At 56.9% G+C, this 17911-nt stretch overlaps 1 protein-coding gene across 1 annotated transcript in view; it reads left to right on the forward strand.

Moving 5' to 3' along the window:
- Positions 1 to 17911, forward strand: part of Ankrd33b (ankyrin repeat domain 33B) — a 77545-nt gene that overhangs the window by 45744 nt on the left and 13890 nt on the right. Inside the window, exons 2-3 of the mRNA XM_047556497.1 lie at positions 3692 to 3821; positions 16369 to 16509. Of these exons, the coding sequence (XP_047412453.1) occupies positions 3692 to 3821; positions 16369 to 16509 (271 nt within the window). The remainder of the gene's footprint in view (positions 1 to 3691; positions 3822 to 16368; positions 16510 to 17911) is intronic.

Below are 17911 nucleotides of genomic sequence, written 5' to 3' on the forward strand. Positions count from 1 at the left end.
CGCTGTGACTGGATCCCTAATGTCATGCCACCCCTTCTTCCTGCAGGGCCTGGGGTCTGAGCTCATTTCTTGTTTGTGGTGCTGGTATTGAGCTCAGGACCTGGCACATGCACACGTTCAATCATCTCTTTTTTTCTGACCTCAGAAGTCGCTGGCCCCAGGCTGCCATCAGTCGAGGCCTGTGTTCTGTTTGGGGAAGTCCTTCCAGGGTCAGGAGGCACGTGGGGAGGTAACCGTGTTTCTGGAACAGACCTCTTGGTGGGTGGAGGTGCAGGTGGTCCTGAGGCAGGAGCTGAGTGGGGGCCTGGGGAGCACCCTCTCTCACCCACCAGTGACTCTTCCCGCACCCGAGTCCTTACTCACAGTCCTTTGTAGGTCGTGTGGGGGACAGTGCGCCTGCCATTGGCACTTCCTGAAGGCTGGTCGCGGTGCGGTCAGTTCCCTTCACTGCAGAGATCTGCCTCTGCCGTGGTCTCCCGGGAAGGCGGGGACGCCGCGCAGGACCCCTTAGCTCCAGGGGATTCCTTGCCGGGTCACTCACAGGAGGGAAAAGGAGAAATCGGCAACCTGAGGGCCCAGAGCGGGGCCGCTTCAGCCTGCGATTCTTGCGTATGGGGGGACGCGGTGCGTCCTGTCTACTAGGTGATTGGCCACCGGCGCTTTTATCCATGTGGAAAGGTAACGCAGACAAGCTCCTGACGGAAACGCCAGCAGAGAGTCCTGTTTCTGTGCGTGCAGGCGTGTGGGTAGGCGTTGTCTACTCGGTGATTTTGGATTTTTCTGCAGTAAATGACAGGGGTTGCTGCTGGAGTTATATGAACAGGAGGAAGTCGCGTCATGTTCAGTTTGTCATATTTTCGGCAGGAAGTCGTGGGATAGTGGAGAAATCCTAACGTCCAGAGAAGCTCAGAGTGAGATGCAGGTGCAGGGGAGTCCCAGGTGACCTGCCCAGGAGTCCCCAGGTGGGGCCACTGCAGAGGAGCCGGTGCAGCCGGGAGCTCCCGTTAGCGGAGGGGCTCAGTCCAGCCTGCTGCTCACTTTTCTCTCTCTAAAGTCAAACCATTGAAAGTTCTTCACTCTGTGGTGGGTCACTCCAAAGGGCGCGTCAGCTGGACGATGTTCCGTCCAGCGGCTTTCACTGAGCGGATGATGTCGGTGCGGATGGTCAGGCACGTCAGTGGTATTCTCAGGAACTTAAAACGACTCCATGCTTCACTGTCCTTTTGGGAGGGCAGCTGGAGGGCTGGCTGAGAGGACAGCAGAGGTGTCCATGGACGTGGTATGTTTACCAAGACTCTGGTGGTATTAGTGCTGGGCCACGGTAGGGCTGCTCTGGACTTGACCTTGGTGTCCTGGAGCAGTGGCAGGCGCACTGGAAGTGTGGACAGGGGCTTGAGCATTAGCTGTGGGTTGGACTTTATCATCTCACTGCAGCCGCATGTCCCAGGAGGTGGACCGAGTCTGGGCCTGCCACAGGGTGTCTCGGTCAGCTCCGACTCCAGACCCACCCCCGCAGACTGCCCGGCTTGCGGGGAACAGCATCTCTTTCTCAGTCTGGAGGCTGGAAGGTCAGGTGCTGGCAGGGCTGGTTTCTGTGGAGGGCCTGCTTCCGGGTTGCAGATGGCCACCTTCTCTCCTCACGGTGACAGGGAGATCTTTGAGGTCCCTTTCGTGAGGCTCCACCCTCCTGACCACATCACCCCGGAGAGCCTGCCTCCCACTGTCACACATGCTGGGTTAGGATTTGACATGGGAATTCTCGGAGGACCCAAGGGCTGCCTCCTGTGGCCTGTGTTTGTGCTTTCTTTTTCTTCAGTCATCCCCTAATACATTTTTCTCAAGCGTGTGTGTGTGTGTGCCTGTGTGTGCAAGAGTGGATGTGTGTGCCTTGGGGAATGTCATGCCTGGGTCTTTGGACTCTGCAGCTTCAAAGGACAGCCCAGGGTCCCCACTTCTGTCCTTCACTGACTCGATTGAACTGATAAAGTAAGTCTTGCCTCTGGAACTGCTCTGACCCAGAGGGAGTGTCACAGAGTCCAAGGGGGGTCCTCTCCCCGGGAGTCTCAGGTGGAAATGTCTGTTAGTGCCGCAGACTTAAGGGTGCCTCACCTTCAAGGGGATTTTTAAAGATGAGCTGCCGATAAGGCAAGTACATTAGTGAATTGGGCATCTTTCCACGTTAGTGCTGCAAAACCCAATTCACATTAACTTGTTATCTATATAAAATAACAACGACAACAAAGAGTGCAAGGTGTTATCAGCCCACATAATTGAAAAGCCCAGCACCTCACGTCAGGTGAGGCTTGATCCAGCTGCCCACGCTGGACAGCAGGACTGGGTTCTGTCTTTCCACCCTGCCTGGCTCCGTGGAAGCTTCACCACCTTCTCCTGCCAGCAGAGCCCGGCGCCCTCTTCCCCGCTCCAGCCAGAGCCTCGGCTGCTCTCCACGTCGCTCTTGCTCAGGCCCCCCCGCCATTGGCCCTGTTAGGTCACATGGCTCCTCCTGACCCAGTCTCTGCTCGGGGACGGAGAGGGGCTCTGGGAGCCCTGGCAGGGCAGGCTGGCCCCCGCGGAACTGCTGGCTGACTCACGGCCGGGCTGCGTTGACTTGAGAAGAGAGGTGAATGTGGGGGCCACAGTCGCCCACTGCAGCCCTTTTGCGATTTGTCCTGTAAGTGACACTAAGCCGACTTACAGAAGTGGCCACTGTGCACAGGGGGTCCAGGTTTGTGGGTCGAGTGCATTTCTTTCCAGGCCTGAGAAACTGCATTTGCTCCAAACAGCAGAACTCTCTTGTCCCACAGCCCGGAGACCCGAAGTCTGAAGCCAAGGGGTCGGGTCAGGCATGCTCGTCGAGGCCTGCAGAGCAGGGTCCTTCCTGCCTCTTCCAGCCCTGGGGCTCCCTGAAGCCCTGGTGTCCGCTGGCAGTCTCTGTCCATGTGGTCACTTGGCCTTCTCCCGTGTCCCTCCCCTCCCGGTGAGGACAGCAGTCGCGTTGGACTAGGTTCTGCTCTTCGGGGTGTGATCTCGTCTTACCTACTCTCCTCTGCAGTGGCCCTGTCAGAGAAGGCCATGCTCTGGGGCTTGGGGTCAGGACAGTTCCTTCCAGGGAGGCGCCTTCCCCGGGGAGCCTCAGGGAGGACCTGGAGGCTCAGTGTTTATTTGGCTGACGGGCAAGGTCGGCTGCAGGCCCTTGGCCCTGATGGTTTTGTGGCGGAGTTGCTTGGTCTCACCCATAAGGGCCTGTGGACCCCAGAGAGAGGGCTGTGGCTTAGGGCCCAGTGGGCACTGGTGGCCAGTGGGGCCAGGGACCTCTGCAAGGGATGGTTCCCACCCTCATGACCTGCTGCTTCCTGTCCCCTGTGGCCAGTGGACACCCGGTCAGTGCAGGGACGTGGGGGCCAGCGCTCAGCTCTGCATCCTGGCTCCTGCGTCCCTCACCCAGGGAGCCCAGGCAAGTTCTGTCACTGCAGGCTGCGGGTCCGTCCTGTGAAGCAGGTGGCAGCCAGGCCTGTTCTCAGGGGGTTGCGGTGTTGGTGCACGCGGGGTGGGCGGCCCTCGCCTGGCAGGCCGCAGGGCTTCATGTGCCCTGGCTGTTGCTGCTGGAGCCGGGCAGCATCCCCTCGGGACCCGGCGCTGGCTGACGATGCTCAGGCTCTGCCCTCTGACCGCTTCCCCTCTTCGTTTCTAGACCGGCCTTATTGTCGCCTGCTACCACGGCTTTGTGGACACTGTGGTGGCCTTGGCAGAGTGCCCCCACGTTGACGTCAACTGGCAGGACAACGAGGGGAACACGGCTCTGATCACAGCGGCGCAGGCAGGTAAGAGCTGGCCTGGCCTCCCTCCGGGCCCTGCGTGGGCGGCGTGGCCTGCTGTGCTGAGCTCGCTCAGGAGCGTCGCCTGGGAAGGACCGAGGTGGACCTGCGCTAACGGGCGCGGGGAGAGGGCGGCAGCTCCTCGGACCCTGTGGCAATGAGTCAGTCACTCGGGATGCAGTGCCGGTGGGGCAGACTGGTTCCCGGCCCTCCAGCTTCTGGGGATTGGGGCTGCCCCAGAGACCCAGCCTCCTCTCCAGCCCCCCGAGAAGGATGGCGCAGTGCTGGCGGGCCCACAAGTGGCCGAGACTGGCCGGCACGGGCTGTTTTAGGGATAGCTGAATGTCAAGGTGGATGCGTTTAGAAGGCCACCTTCACTTCACCTACAGATTTAAAGAGACCCCAGGAATGGCTTTCTGCGGCCGTTAGACCGTCAGGGTAACAAGCGAGGAGAATTAGCGAGGTAGCCCTGTACAGGTGTGACCTCAGGACTTCAGCTGTCCTCTCCAGAGGCCGGTACTTACGTCACCATTGCCACCTGGATCGCGGCCTCCTCCCTCAGAATCGCGTTCAGACTTTTTTTTTTTTTTTTTTTTTTTTTTTATGGGGATCGAACCCAGGGCCCTGTGCTTGCAAGGCACGCACTCTGCCAACTGAGCCATCTCCCCAGCCCTGTTCAGACCTTTTTTGAGGCCCCTGGGAAAGCTGTATTGTCCCCTCATGATAACACTTCAGTCATAACCAAGGTCTTGACTGGGTCTCTAATCTTTTAGAAGAACGTGGCCTCCAAAGGATCGTCAGACCTTTGAATCCTCAGGCTCCACATCAATCATGGACAGAAATATTTTTAAAAGTTCGTGTCTGTACTGAACACATTCAGATGTTTTTCTTGTTTTATTCCCTAAACAATACAGTGTGGCAACGATTTTAATGTAGCATTTACCTTGAAGTAGGTGTTATCAGTAATCTAGGGATTCGAGGTCTGCGGGCAGTTGTGCAGGTTATACGCAGATACTATGCAATTTCCTGTGAGGCACGTGGGCCTCCGAGGACCCTGGTATCCACCAGTCCCCAGGAGGGCCAGCTCTGCCTCTGTTCCATCAGTCAGGACCTCAGTTGCTGGCAGCCCAGCTGCCTCAGGCTGGACCAGGAGCAAAGGGTCGCGTACTGAGGAACTTAAGGTGGTTCCTGCCACGTTGGGAATTGTCGAGAACTGAACTCAGGGCCGGGAAGCTGGAGGAAATGCCCAAACCACACTGTCCGTTGACCCTGGTAAGGAAGTGTCTGCTGTTGCCCCCGGAGACAGGCCTCCTGTCCCCTCTTGCCGCCCTGGTTCCTGTGTCAATGCCGGCCTAGGTGGGTCGGGTCCGGGGACCCCGGGGGGCTGGAAACATCGGTGTGTGGCAGTTTCATCTTGCAGAGGGCAGTTGGTCCGTCCACCCCTCTTGCCAGTCAGGGCACGCATGGCAGACAGATCCCCAGACCCCGAAAGGGCCAGGGTTTGTGCCAACCCCTGTTCCCCTCATTGGGTTTCGGAGTTCTCGGCGTTGTCTCCGTGAGGACCTAGGCCCTGGAGCCGAGGTCACGACCTTGAGAGCAGCAAGCATGTGAAAGGACACGTGAGATGCTTGGTGCCCACCAAGCACCACGGTGGCTGGCCCAGGCACCGTGCCAGCCACCAGGACTCGCGTGTGAGCCAGGGGCGGCTTTGTCCGTGAGTCGTTCTCCAGCTCTTGGGACAGGGAAACAGACACGGAGCCCAGCGCTGTCTGTCGGAGCTCTGAGGAAGGGGCGCCCTGTGCCATGGGGCAAGGCCACTCCCTCTGGCCTGGGTGTTCAGGGCAGGATCTCAGGAGAGGTGGCTTGAGTCCCGTGTTCTAGAAGCCGGAGGCAGGTCCTTCTTGAGAGTGGCTCACAAAGCCAGAGGGAGGTGGAGCCGGGAGTCCCAGGAACGGCTGCCTGGTGGTAGGATGATGTTCCTGGAGGGACGAGAGCCCCGAAGAAGGCAGGGGCCAGATCAGCCTGGGTCCGGTGCCAGGGGATGCCTCCCAGTGCGGCTGCGTGTGGTGACAAGGCCGAGGAGGTTCCAGGGTGTGCGGCAGGAGCCGTGAGGTGGGCAGTGGAGGAGGGTGAGCCGCAGGGCTGTGGTCAGGCATCTGCACGGGGACAGCACTGGCAGCAGAGGGGACAGAAGGAAGAGAGCGGTGCGTGGGAGAAACACGGGTCCATTTTGGCCACGGTGCCTTTGAAATGCCGTGTGAGGTGGAGCGATGAGCCTGACTGGCGATGCGGAGGACCCATGGCCCACGCTGGCCCTCCTGGCAAGGCAGCCGGTTCCCGGGCTCGGGGACAGTGAGGGCTGGGGACCCGTAGGTCATGAGCAGTGTGAGAATGGGGGAGAAAGGGAGAAGCGGCTCCTTTTCTGATTGGCTTGCCAGCGCTCACCGGGACTCTCTGAAACTGTTTTTATTTTGTATTCACCTACGAGTGACAATGTGTCTAGAGAAATAACTGGACAGGAGAGCTCCCTGCCACGTCACTTCCCCCTCCCTCCCCCTCTCTCCCCCTCCCCCCTCCTTCCCTCCCCCTGTCCCTCCCCCTCCTTCCCTCCCCCTGCCCCCTCCCTCCCTTCCCAGGCACAGGTGAGCCAGCCTGCTTTCTGCACCTCTGTTGGTGCTTCCACCCTGTCCTTCAGACACTGGGGAGGAAATCAGGAAATCCCAACCCCACTGTCCTGCTCTCTGTCTTGTTTTGTGTCCTCCCTTTAGTCACCTTCCCCCTGCCTCGGCTCCGCCTTGTTTTGTTGGTGCCCCTTTGGGGTCTGAGGACCTAGAGATCAGGTCACCCCCCCCAGCTCCATTTTTTCTCCATCCTTACCCTCCAGGGTCCAGGGAAACTCCTCAGATCCCCCGCTACCTGGTTCGTTCGTCATTTCCTACTGCTTTTATTAGAAAGCTCAGGCTGGCAAGTAATCCACCCCCACCCCCAAATTTTGTTTGTTTGTTTACTTATTGGTACCAGGGATTGAGCCAGAGGTGCTCAACCACTGAGCCACATGCCCAGCCTGGAGATTCCTCAGAAAACTTGGAATGGACCCACCATTTGACCCACTCCTCAGTTTATACCCCAAGGACTTAAAATCAGCAAACTATAGTAACACAGCCACATCAATGTTTATAGCGGCTCGATTCACAATAGCTAGATTGTGGAACCAACCTAGAAGCCCTTTGACAGATGAATGGATAAAGAAACTGTGGTGTATGTACACAATGCAACATTATTCAGTCATAAGGAATAACAATATTATGGCATTTGCAGGTAAATGGATGGAACTGGAGAATATCATGCTAAGTGAAATAAGCCAATCCCCAAACCCAAAGGCCAAATGATTTTGCTGATAAGTGGATGATGATACACATTGGGGGATGGGGGAGGCAAGAATGGAGGAAGGATGGGTTGTGCAGAGGAAAATGAGTGGTGGAGAGGGGGTGGGGGAAGGAAAGAGAATGAGACAAACATCATCACCCTATGTACATGTATGATTACGCGAACAGTGTGACTACTTCATGTACAACCAGAGAAACGAAAGTCGTACCCCACTTGTGTACAATGAATCAAAAATAATACAAAATTTTAATTTGTTCTAATTAGTTGTACATGACAGTAGACTGCATTAATGCATTTTGCTAAATCACACATACATGGAGAGTATCTCATTTTTCTGAGTGTACATGCTGTAGGTTCACATCGGTCATGCCATCATACATGCACATGATGTCCCACCCTGCTGGCATCCCTGTGTCACGGGAAGCAGGCAGCTGAAACCCCAAACCTCAGTTCTTGTGTTCCACAAAAGAAAATTCACAGTCAGACGCCAACAGTCATGCAAGGGAACTTTACTCCGAGTGACAGTGAGGTGAAAGTAAAGGAAGAGCAAAGTGAGGCTCAAGCAGAGAGCGCTCTCTGGAGAGTGGCGGTCTCCGAGCAGGTGTGATGCTTCTCCAAGTTCACTGCTGTGTGAAGTTCACCGGGGGAGCTGGGCCGCCTTCTGTGCTCTGCCCGTCAGGTGTTCAACTCCTCCTTCACGTCGGGTGGCGGAGTTTCTGACCTTGGCTGGTCCTCTCCGGAACGCTCATGTCCTATGTAGGGGCTTCATCTGCAAGTCAACCCCACGTCAATGTGGGCACCGGGGTCAGCAGCTGCCAGAGGTTACCTTAGTGCGCCTGCTCTGCTAAAGGCTTCTTCCTTCCAGGACAGTTGGAGTCACCGGTAGCCACGATTCTTGGCCTCACACCAACCTCACGGGCCTTGTCAGGAGTGGGTCCCGGGAATCCTTTCCTCTTGACGTGTCTTCCCGTTAGCTCCTTTGCTTCTGTTTATTTTCTACAAATTAGCCACCACCCTTTGCTTTCTCGTCCACTTGGGAAGTAGTTTAAAGAGGACCCTAACGTAATTTGAAGGACGCTGTGACCTTGCCTGCTTCACTGCTCATCGTAGCTACTACCTAACCCTGCACTGCGGTTCATCCCCAGCCCAGTGTGGTGGGGCTGCCGTGGGAACACGTGGAGCCCACCTCTGCCTGGGGTGACCTCTGGAGAAGGTCGACCCGTGGGCATGGTGCCCAGCTTGGCCTTGCGTGTCCACGATACTGGAGAGTGGGGGGCGGGTCTCAGGGCACCCCGTGTGGACCACCTCCCCACCCTGCCTCCCATCTGCAGGTTCTGCTAGACTTTTGCTACCATCTACTTAGGTGTGAAACCCCTTCCTTCCCGAGGCGGCCTGTCTCCTCTACCCCATCAGACATGTGCCCCGCTCTGGCGCGGAGAAGGTGGCCCTCTGTGGCTTCTAGTGATGGTCTGGTTGCTCCCTGTTCCCTTGTCATCCATTCAGGGCACCATAACAAATACCATGACCAAGTGGCTTAGGAATAGCCCAGTTCATTCCCATGGTTTGGGAGGCTGGAAAGTCAAGACCAAGGTGCCGGCAGAGTCCACGTCCTCATAGATGATGGCTTCTCACCGTGACCTCCCTGTGGCAGGAGTGCCAGAGTGTTCTCACGAGGCCACCAAGCCCACCCGGGAGGTGCTGACCACCCCTCCCAACACCTCACCTTGGAGGGCTGCAGCATATGCATTAGGAGGGACACAGGATCGCAGCGGTGGACAGCCGTGGAGGGGGAGGGAGACCCCTGGAATCAGAGTGTTCTAGACTCCAGGTGCTGCTGGCCTAGGTGGACTTTAGTGCATGGCGGCAGGGTTGAGGGTCTGGGCTGCAGGGGAGAAGTCCGGGCTCACGGCTGCGACCCGGCTGGTGGAGCTGGAGGAGCTGGTGGACTCGACACCACTCTCGGCCCCGCTGCTGTTCTCAGGTGCTGATTATGGACGAGCATCCCCAGCATTTGGAAAGAAGCACACCCACGGGGAAGGTCTCAGGTCCCCTCTGCAGCCCCCTGAGCTTCTGTCTGGAAGTGACCATTGTTGGTGATTTGGTGCCTGGATGGAAATTCTTTCTGTCCACCAATTTGTAGCTGCCCGTCTCCATCAGTAGCTCTCTCTGTCCATGCCCCCCAGCTGCCTGCACCTGGGCTCTGGCCCTGCACACCCACCTGGATCTTCAGTTCCTGCCCCTGGACTCTGCTACCTTTCTCTGCCCCCCAGGCCTTGTTCAGGAGGCAGTAGGGAGGGGGCATTTATATCACTTAAAATTGCAGGTTGAAAGCTTTTCAGTTAATTTAATGAAATTCATTGTTTAGGTGTTACCATAAGTAGTGTATTTGTTGATCCATTTAATTTTTTTATTGTTTTTAATTAGTTATACATGACAGTAGAGTGCACTTTGATACATCATATATAATGGAGTGTAATTTCTCATTCTTCTGGTTATACCAGATGGAGAATCCCACCAGTTGTATAGTTATATATGTACAAAGGGTAATAATCTCTGATGCATTTTACTATCCTTCCTATCCCTGAACCCCTCCCCTCCCTTCTGTCCCCACTACCTAATCTAAAGTAACTGTTCTTCCCTGGCACCCCTCTCCCTTATTGTGAATTAGCATCCACGTATCTGAGAAAACATTTGACTTTTGGTTTTGGGGATTGGCTTATTTTGCTTAGCATGATATTCTTCAGCTCCATCCATTTACTGGAAAATGCCATAATTTCATTCTTCTTTAAAGCTGAGTAATATACCACTGTGTGTGTATACACACCACATTTTCTTTATTCATTCACCTGTTGATGGACACCTAGGTTGGCTCCATAAATTAAGCTATTGTGAGCTGAGCCGCTGTCAACACTGATGTGGCCGCATCACTGCTATATGCTGACTTTAAGTCCTTTGGTTATCAACTGAGGAGTGGATGGCTTGACCAATGGCGGTTCCATTCCAAGTTTCCTGAGGACTCTCCATACCGCCTTCCGTGACAGGTGTTCCTCACTGAGCCCCAGAACAGAATGGGTTCCTCAGCAGGAGGAAGCTCCAGTGGCTACCCCTGGCTACGAGACACTGTCCCCTTAGAACCTAGATCCAGCCGCATCCCTACCACCTGTTCTGCCTGGTCCCCCTTTTAACACAGATCTGATTAAAACCTCGACTGACAGGTCCCAGGCCTGGAGTGTCTCTTTGAACAGGTCTGGGCTGGGGCCTGAGTATGTGCCTGTCACCCCACCTGGGGGCAACTTTGACATGCTGGTCTGGGGGCCCGCTTGGAGGACTGAGGTCACAGGGTTCAAGGGCCCAATTGGAGCCCCAGGTGAGGTGTACTCGGAGGGACACAGGCGCTGTGATGCTAACTGAAAGCCAGGGGGTGGTGAGGAGCTGCTCATGACTTCCATGGGCCATTTTCCCCAGGGGAGGCTCTTCCAGTCCAACCAGGAGATGGTCTGCTGTAACCCCATTATGTGACCAGTTTTGTCCACTTGGCAGTTCTAAAAGCTGTCTAATCATGAAGAGAACATCACTACAGAAGAACTGTGAGAGAAAGAGAGAATGGGGGAGAGGCCCCCTCTCCCTCTGCTGACTGTCCCAGGCCAGCACTCGGGTCCCCAGGAGCAGCTGCAGACCCACCTCCCTCTCGGCCCTTTGCAGACACCCGCGCTTGGTCCTCCACAACCAGGATAAGTCGCTGCCGTTGTGACTGTGATCCTCTTTGCTTGGTCTGGCTAGGGGCTCCTTCTGTCTCCTCCTGGTCCTCAGGGCCACCCCTGCTGAGTGTGGCCTCTGCTCCCTTCCACTTTCCACCGAGACCCCAAGTGTGGGAAGGAGGAGGGAGCACGGGTGCCTTTGCTGGTTGCAGGGAACCCGCTTCCTCACAGTCCTTCATCTTGAAAAAAGACTTATTCATCACCGAATAAAGACTTGTTTTAAGAGAAGATGCTGAGTGAGTGGATGAACCGGGGCTCGCTGCACAGCGGTGGGTGGGCAGGTGAGTGACATAGGATCAGGGCTGCGGGGAAGCCTGTGAGCAGGCTGACTTTCTGAGGTGTCAGCCCCAGCGGCAGGAGGCAGGTTGAGCGGCAGGCCGACTGACCAAGGAGCTCAGGCTAGGCGGCCGGGCAGGTGAAGGGAACCACCGCTGAGAGGGTTGAGGGCAGGGACCCTGTGAGAGCGACCCAGGCCCAGAAGGCCGCCACTCGAGCTGGGGCTGGGCTGGGGAGGCCAGACCCGTCCCCCGATGAGCTCGTCTGAAACTTCCGGGGTAGCAAACCCAGCAGGGGCAGGCCGAGGTCAGCCTCCCGGGCCAAAAGCAGACCCAGAAGGGAAGAGAAGAAATGCAGGGACTGTTGTGGAATCGCTTCCTGCGGGGCAGCACGTCCTCCATTGCGCATGGCCAGCTGGCCTTTCGGAGGAGCCGTACCCGTTCACACCTCCCTGGGGGCCCAGAGCCCTGCCAGCCCTGGTCGAGAAGTCTCTGTGTTTGCCAGCTCCACGTGGGTGTTCCTTGTTTTCAATGGTGTTCTCCTGATTCTCGTCGGAGCCCAGCATCTGGAGGGATCTGCCTCCTGCAAAGCCTTCTCAAGGTGACACTGGGGCTTGCTTCACCGAGTGGCTGATTCCTGAGAAACACACTTGACTTTCCTCATGGTCCCTAGGTGACCCCAGCAGCTCCAAAATGGGGCTTCACATTGCAGCAGGGGACATGCCTCAGGGGCTTCAGGGAGGAGGAGGAAATCCCTGCCTGTGTCCTTTTTAATGACAAGAAGGCATCTCCAGAAGTCGCCAGCAGAGTTCACTGGCCTCTCACCAGCCAGGGTTGTATCACAAGCCTGGGCTGAAACAAGCCACTGACCCGGGCAGTGGAATGACCACAACCAACTCGGTCTAGTTCACGTTCACCCCAGGAAGCTCAGTGTGTTGTGCAAAACTTTTAAGGCAACCATTTGTGGGTTTCTATTATTTGATATGACAGCCGGTTGATCCTGGGAGAGCGGAGTCCTGGCTTTCGAGAGTGTGGCACCTGTGAGTGTAGATTGGTGGGCAGGTGTCTTCTCCTGCCTTTGGAGTGTTACTGAAGGTCTCTCATCTCCTTGGATATTTAACACAACAAATACAGCCACGTCTGTGTTCAGTCTTTCCAGTGGGGAGGATATGAGAACGAATCCGTATACGACCCCGGAGCCAGCAATTGTAATTTCTACTGCGCTCTCACTAACAAAAATAGGACATGACAACCAGAGAAACGAACAATAGTTCACAGGGATGCTTTGTGTTTCCTTTCTGTTTCACTGTCCTCTTGAACAGAGAGGCATGGGTTCAGTGAACTGATAAAACACCAGGCAGTCGCAGGGTGTAGTGGCACATGCCTGGAATCCCAGCAGCTTGGGAGGCTGAGGCAGGAGGGTAGTGAGTTCAAAACCAGCCTCAGCCATTTAGCGAGGCCCTGTCTCTAAATAAAATATATGAAAAGACTGGGAATGTGGTTCAGTGGTTAAGCACCCCTGGGTTCAACCCCTGGTACCAAAAAACAAAACAAAAAACAGGGTGTCTCCTGGGACCAGTTACAGTGGAGAGCGGGTGGGGCTTGTTTGGGGCACCAGTGACCTCCAGTGGGTCCTTGCAGCTTGGGTTGCTGTGCACCTAGCTATCAGTTTTGAAGGAAATGGCTGCAGCCAGGCTGGCAGGGTTTGTGATGTGCACCGCCCAGGGACAGAGTGGCCCTGAGATGATGGGCTGGCCATGGGAGGGCGGCTCCCTGGAACTGGGGAGGGTCCCAGTTCAGAGGAGAATTTGACTTGGTCAGAACCTAGGAATAAAATGCCCCCTCATTGTCTGAATCTTATTCATTCTCACGCCCCACGGTCACGGCCTCGTCTTAGCTCGTCTGTTTTCCTTCTTCTCTGTCGCCACTCTTTCAAATAAGAAACTAGAGCCCGGCACCTCCTGGGTTTCCTGCCGCTGCCCTGCCTTTTCCTGTGAGCCTTGGTGTTCCGGTGAGCTCCCGCCTTGGAGCAGGGCACCGCCCTCTCTGAGCTGGGCAGGCAGGATGGAGCCGGGCAACCAGCCCAGGCCTCCATCAGTGACCGACCCGTGCTGCAGATGGGAGTTGACAGCTCTGACAGCCAGCTCTGTTCCTCGTCTGCCGCTTCCCCTCTTCTGGGTAAGAATTCCCGGCGGCTGTCCCCGCTGCTCGGCTGGTGGAATGCAGTATTTCCAAAGCCGACAGCCCCCTCTACTGGCCTGGTCGGAGAACTACATCTTGAGCATCTGCAGTTAGGTTTTTAGGCACCTCGAACCTTCTCAATTTTATTTTATGTTTCCTTTCCTTGAATCAAAAAGTCTCTCTTTCTTTTGTTCCTGTGCTCCTAGTGACAGCACGATTCTCACTCCGTAACCAGCGCTCAGGAGATGTTGGATGAGTCAGCAATCAGCTGTGTTGTCGACTTGATAATTAGAAACTTTTAATAGATGAGCTTTTCCCAAGGAAAAGTAGGAACCTCTTGGTCTTTTTCACTCGATGCATATTTATTGCGCCGCCCTGGGTTTTCACCAGGAGAGACTGCTGGTGGTGCGGGAAGTTTGTGGGGTGATGGGGGAAAGCTGAGGGGTTCCCTTCTGTGGTTTCTGTTCCCTCTGAAGTGGGAGGTGAGTCATCTCCTAGGAGAGGAGTTTGCCGTGAGGCAGGTGAGTGGCTTTGGACTGTAAAAAGTTTAAAATTTCCCCCTTGGCTTGGTGGGTAGTCAACTGGGAAGCACGCAAGTGGGCCGGGCTGAGAGTCCCCTCAGGCTCGGCCGCCAGGACTTCTGCCACCTCACGTGCTCTGAGTGGAGACGCCATCGCTGGCCACGGGGACCCAGAAGCTGGGGCGGGTGGTGCCGGAGATGGCAGCGGCTTTTCTTCTCTGTTGGACTGTGGCCTGTCCCCTCACTTGGTTAGAAGTGCTCCAAGTCAACCACTTCTGTCCCTCCTCCTGCCTCCGGGTCTGGCCACCATCTTCTGCCGCCTGGGTGCCTAGCCCCGCCTCCTGGTGACCTTCTGCCACAGGGCAGCGCTGGGGCCCAGGGTGGAGAGGGTCCTCGCCAGGCCGTGGCTGGCCTGCACTCTGTGTGGCCCTGCGCTCCTTTCCCTCTTTCTAAAAAACCCTTTAGGTTTCAGGCTCCTGTAGACTTAGAGAAAAGCTGCGAAGGTTGGCGGAGAATTCCGGAGCACCTCGCACCCGTTTCCTCTGTGTTCGGGCCCACACTCGGGTCACACTGTTGACCTAAGGGCTGACCTGCGACCAGTGTTGTGACTAATGTCACACACAGCCATTCTGTGTTCGGCTTCCCCATTCCAGGTTCCCATCCAGGATCCCACACTGGATGTCGTCATGTCCCTCGGGGCCTCCTGGCCGTGGCACGGCCTCAGAGGTCACGTGTGTCCATCAGGGGGGCCTCGGCTCCAGCCTCACAGCTGCAGTTGTCAGGCGCATGGGGAAGACAGAAGCCACTCAGGCCTCCAGAGGGTCTGGCACCCAGTGCTCGTGACGCTGAAGCTGGGCGGGAGCCGCTGTCGCCTCGGCCTCCAGCTCCCTCAGCCCGCTCGGTCCACAGGCAGAGCCTCTGGAAGCACCTCACATCTCATTTCTGTCCCCCCTCAGGAGGGTCATGGCTTCGCCTTCCCTCCCAGGTCCCAAGTCTCACACAGTCCACCAACTGGAAGTCTCCGCCCTGCAATCAGAGATTCTAACTCCAGGGGTCCTGGATCCTCCAAGGCTGGGGGCTTCCCTGGGGTGGGGGAGATGCTGAGTTAATCAGAGGGAGCGCAGGGACACGTCCATGGGGTCCTGTACCTGTGGCCCTGACGGTGGAATGGGATGAGACAGCGTTGGATGAGAGGGAGACCTCGGTGGGCAGATGGTTGGCATGTCAGGCGGACGGGGCTGGGGACCCAGCACCACCCCCAGGGCTCCAGAAGGGGACTTCTCCGAGTGCTCACATTCACAGGGGGTGCTTGCCGTCATCTGTAGGAGCCAGGAGGGGATGGCAGCTGAGGGGGTGCCTAGCCAGGTGCAGGTTCAGAGGGCTGGGAGAGGACCTGTCTCCCGCTTGGTGTGGTTGGTGCTGGGACAGCGAGGGGGGCCTCTGGGTCAGTATTCTCAACCCAGGTGATGCTGCCCCTTCTTGTCCCTGCCCCACCAGGGGACATGTGGCAATGTCTGGACCCGTGTTTCGTTGCCACAGCTGGGGCAGGCGTTGGGGCTTAGTCGCTGCTGGCACTTCATGGGTTGAGCCCAGGTGCTGCCAGCCAACCTTCAGTGCACAGGACAGTCCCACCACGGAATGGTCCAACCCCGTGCCCAGAGGGCAGGCTGCGGCCCTGCGCCAGGGAAGCGAGGGGGGTGGGCGAGTTAGCCCTGGGCGTGGGCAGCAGACCCAAGCGCCACCTCGTGGCTCAGGAAGCTCTCTTTGAGGACAGGGATTTCCAGGGATGGATTCTAGAACGACTGCGTTTTGCAGAGTGGTCTCCTTATTCACCCCCACCAAGGGCACCTTGGGCCTTTGAGAACACCTCTGGCAACAGGCAGAAAACTGGATCCATTTTTGGCAGAGCGAGATGAGAAAGGGCGACATCTGTGTTCTCTGCCGAGTTTGCGCGACCTTCGCACCTGCTCAGGGCTGTGGCTCAGGCGGCAGCACTCGTGACCCTGTGTGAGGGGGGGCGGGCAGCGAGGGCCAGACGCAGCAGAGGTGTGAGCTGGCGATATCCTCTGCTGTGACGGTGAGCTCTTCCTCCCGGAGCCCTTGGAATGAGGCTCCTTCCTGGCTTGACCTCTGTCGGCCCTGGTGGCTCCAGCTGGGAGCCTGGGATGAGGCTGCTGTCCCTGCACAGCCTCCTCTGCACACGGGGGGACTCCGCACCTCCCAGGTGAGTGACTGAGGGGCCTCGAGGGAAGCTGAGACAGCAGCGTGTGGCCGGGACAGTGGCCTCTCTGCCTCCTCCTGCCTCCTGGGCTCCGGGAGGAAAACGTGTGGAGCAGGAAGCCGTCCTCTTCCCACCCTCCTGCGTCGCCCTTCCTGTCCTGTGACGGCCTCGTGTGAGTGAGACCCACGCACGTGTGCTCTTCTCTCTCCAGGGCACGTCACCATCACCAACTACCTGCTGAACTACTTCCCGGGTCTTGACCTCGAGAGGAGGAACGTGTTCGGCCTCACCGCCCTGATGAAAGCGGCCATGCAGGGCCGCACGGAGTGCATCAGAGCCCTGATGCTGGCAGGTATGTCCCCGGTCCCTCGCGCCTGCCGGCCAGGGAATCGTGGCTCCTTTAAAGCACGTCCTCACAGGGAGGAGGCATGCCCGTGGGAGCAGCCTGGCCCGCCACCAGGACTGGTTTCTTTGTCCGGCCGATGGCAGTTGCTGCAGGGCTGCGGAGGGCCCAGCGCCAGCTGCCGACAGGACATGGCTCCCTGCCTGAGCTGCGCTCTGGAGGGGCCATGCCTTCCCCGGCTGTGCCTCCTCCTGCCCACACATCTGCCCTCAGAGATGAGCGTTCCCGCCTTGGCCCTGGACGGGAGCACAGGACTGGGGCGGAGGTGGGCGCAGGACTCGGGGTGGGGCTGCGCTGTCCCCGGCTTGCTGGCAGCTGGAGCTGCAGCGTGATGTGCCGCGTGGCAGTTTCCAGAGTCAGTGGAAAGCGCCAGGCTTCAGTTTTGGTCAACAGGGCAGCCCCCTTTGTCCCTAGGTCCTTGTCAGCCTGGAGAAGACTCCCTGTCCCCAACTGTGAAGTAGGGGTAGTGACTTCTTTCTCGCCTTCCTCCCTGAGGATGAAGTAGTTCCCTTTGTAAACTCAAGGGCTACGCAGTCTTGAGAAACTGCTAAGTCAAATTCCTTCTGATGAGCTTCTGATTCTGTTCCTGACTTGAAACTGGGGTCCTGAATAATCTTCAGAGCCACCTCACCAGGTTATTTTGAGAATCCAGTGAGAAAACGTATATAAAGTGCATGTAGTACCCTCGACGTCCAGTGGCTGTTGCTGTGGTTCATTTTGCTGCCTTAATTTATCTTTAGTTGTGGTCCTGGCCCAGGGTTTAGCCAATGCTCCTTAGTGCCGCGAGTTCCTGAAGAGGTGGCGTTTGCTGTCTTAGTCCGTTCCTGCTGCTCTGGCGGAGTCCAGACCGGATAGTTTATAAACAGTGTAAGTTAATTGCTCGCGTCCCAGAGGCAGGGAAGCCAAGATCAAGGTACCAGCCGATGGGTGTCCAGTGAGGGCCTGTTCCCTCTCGTCCTGCCCTCACTGTCAGAAGGGCCAGGAGGCGCGAGGACACCAACCCCATTCCTGAGGCCCACCCTGTGACGGAGCACCTCCTGAAGCCTCTGTCTACCGTCACGTTGGCTGTGCAGTCTGGGGAGGCCGGGATTCAGATCATAGTTCTGGGAATGCCATCAGAATTCTCCCAGATCCCATCTCTGTCCCAGGACCCGAGCTGGCTCCACGTTTAGTTGTCATGTGTTCTCAGTTTCCTCTGGTCCGTGACAGTTTCTCTGTCTTCACCTATTGTTTATTGTTTATCTCATTTTATTTTTTGGTAGAGGGGATTGAACTCAGGGACCCCAGCCCTCTTCTGAGTTGCTTAGGGCCTGACTAAGTTGCTGAGGCTGGCTTTGAACCTGTGATCCTC

Source organism: Sciurus carolinensis, chromosome 6 (assembly GCF_902686445.1).
Source record: "Sciurus carolinensis chromosome 6, mSciCar1.2, whole genome shotgun sequence".
Taxonomy (NCBI): domain Eukaryota; kingdom Metazoa; phylum Chordata; class Mammalia; order Rodentia; family Sciuridae; genus Sciurus; species Sciurus carolinensis.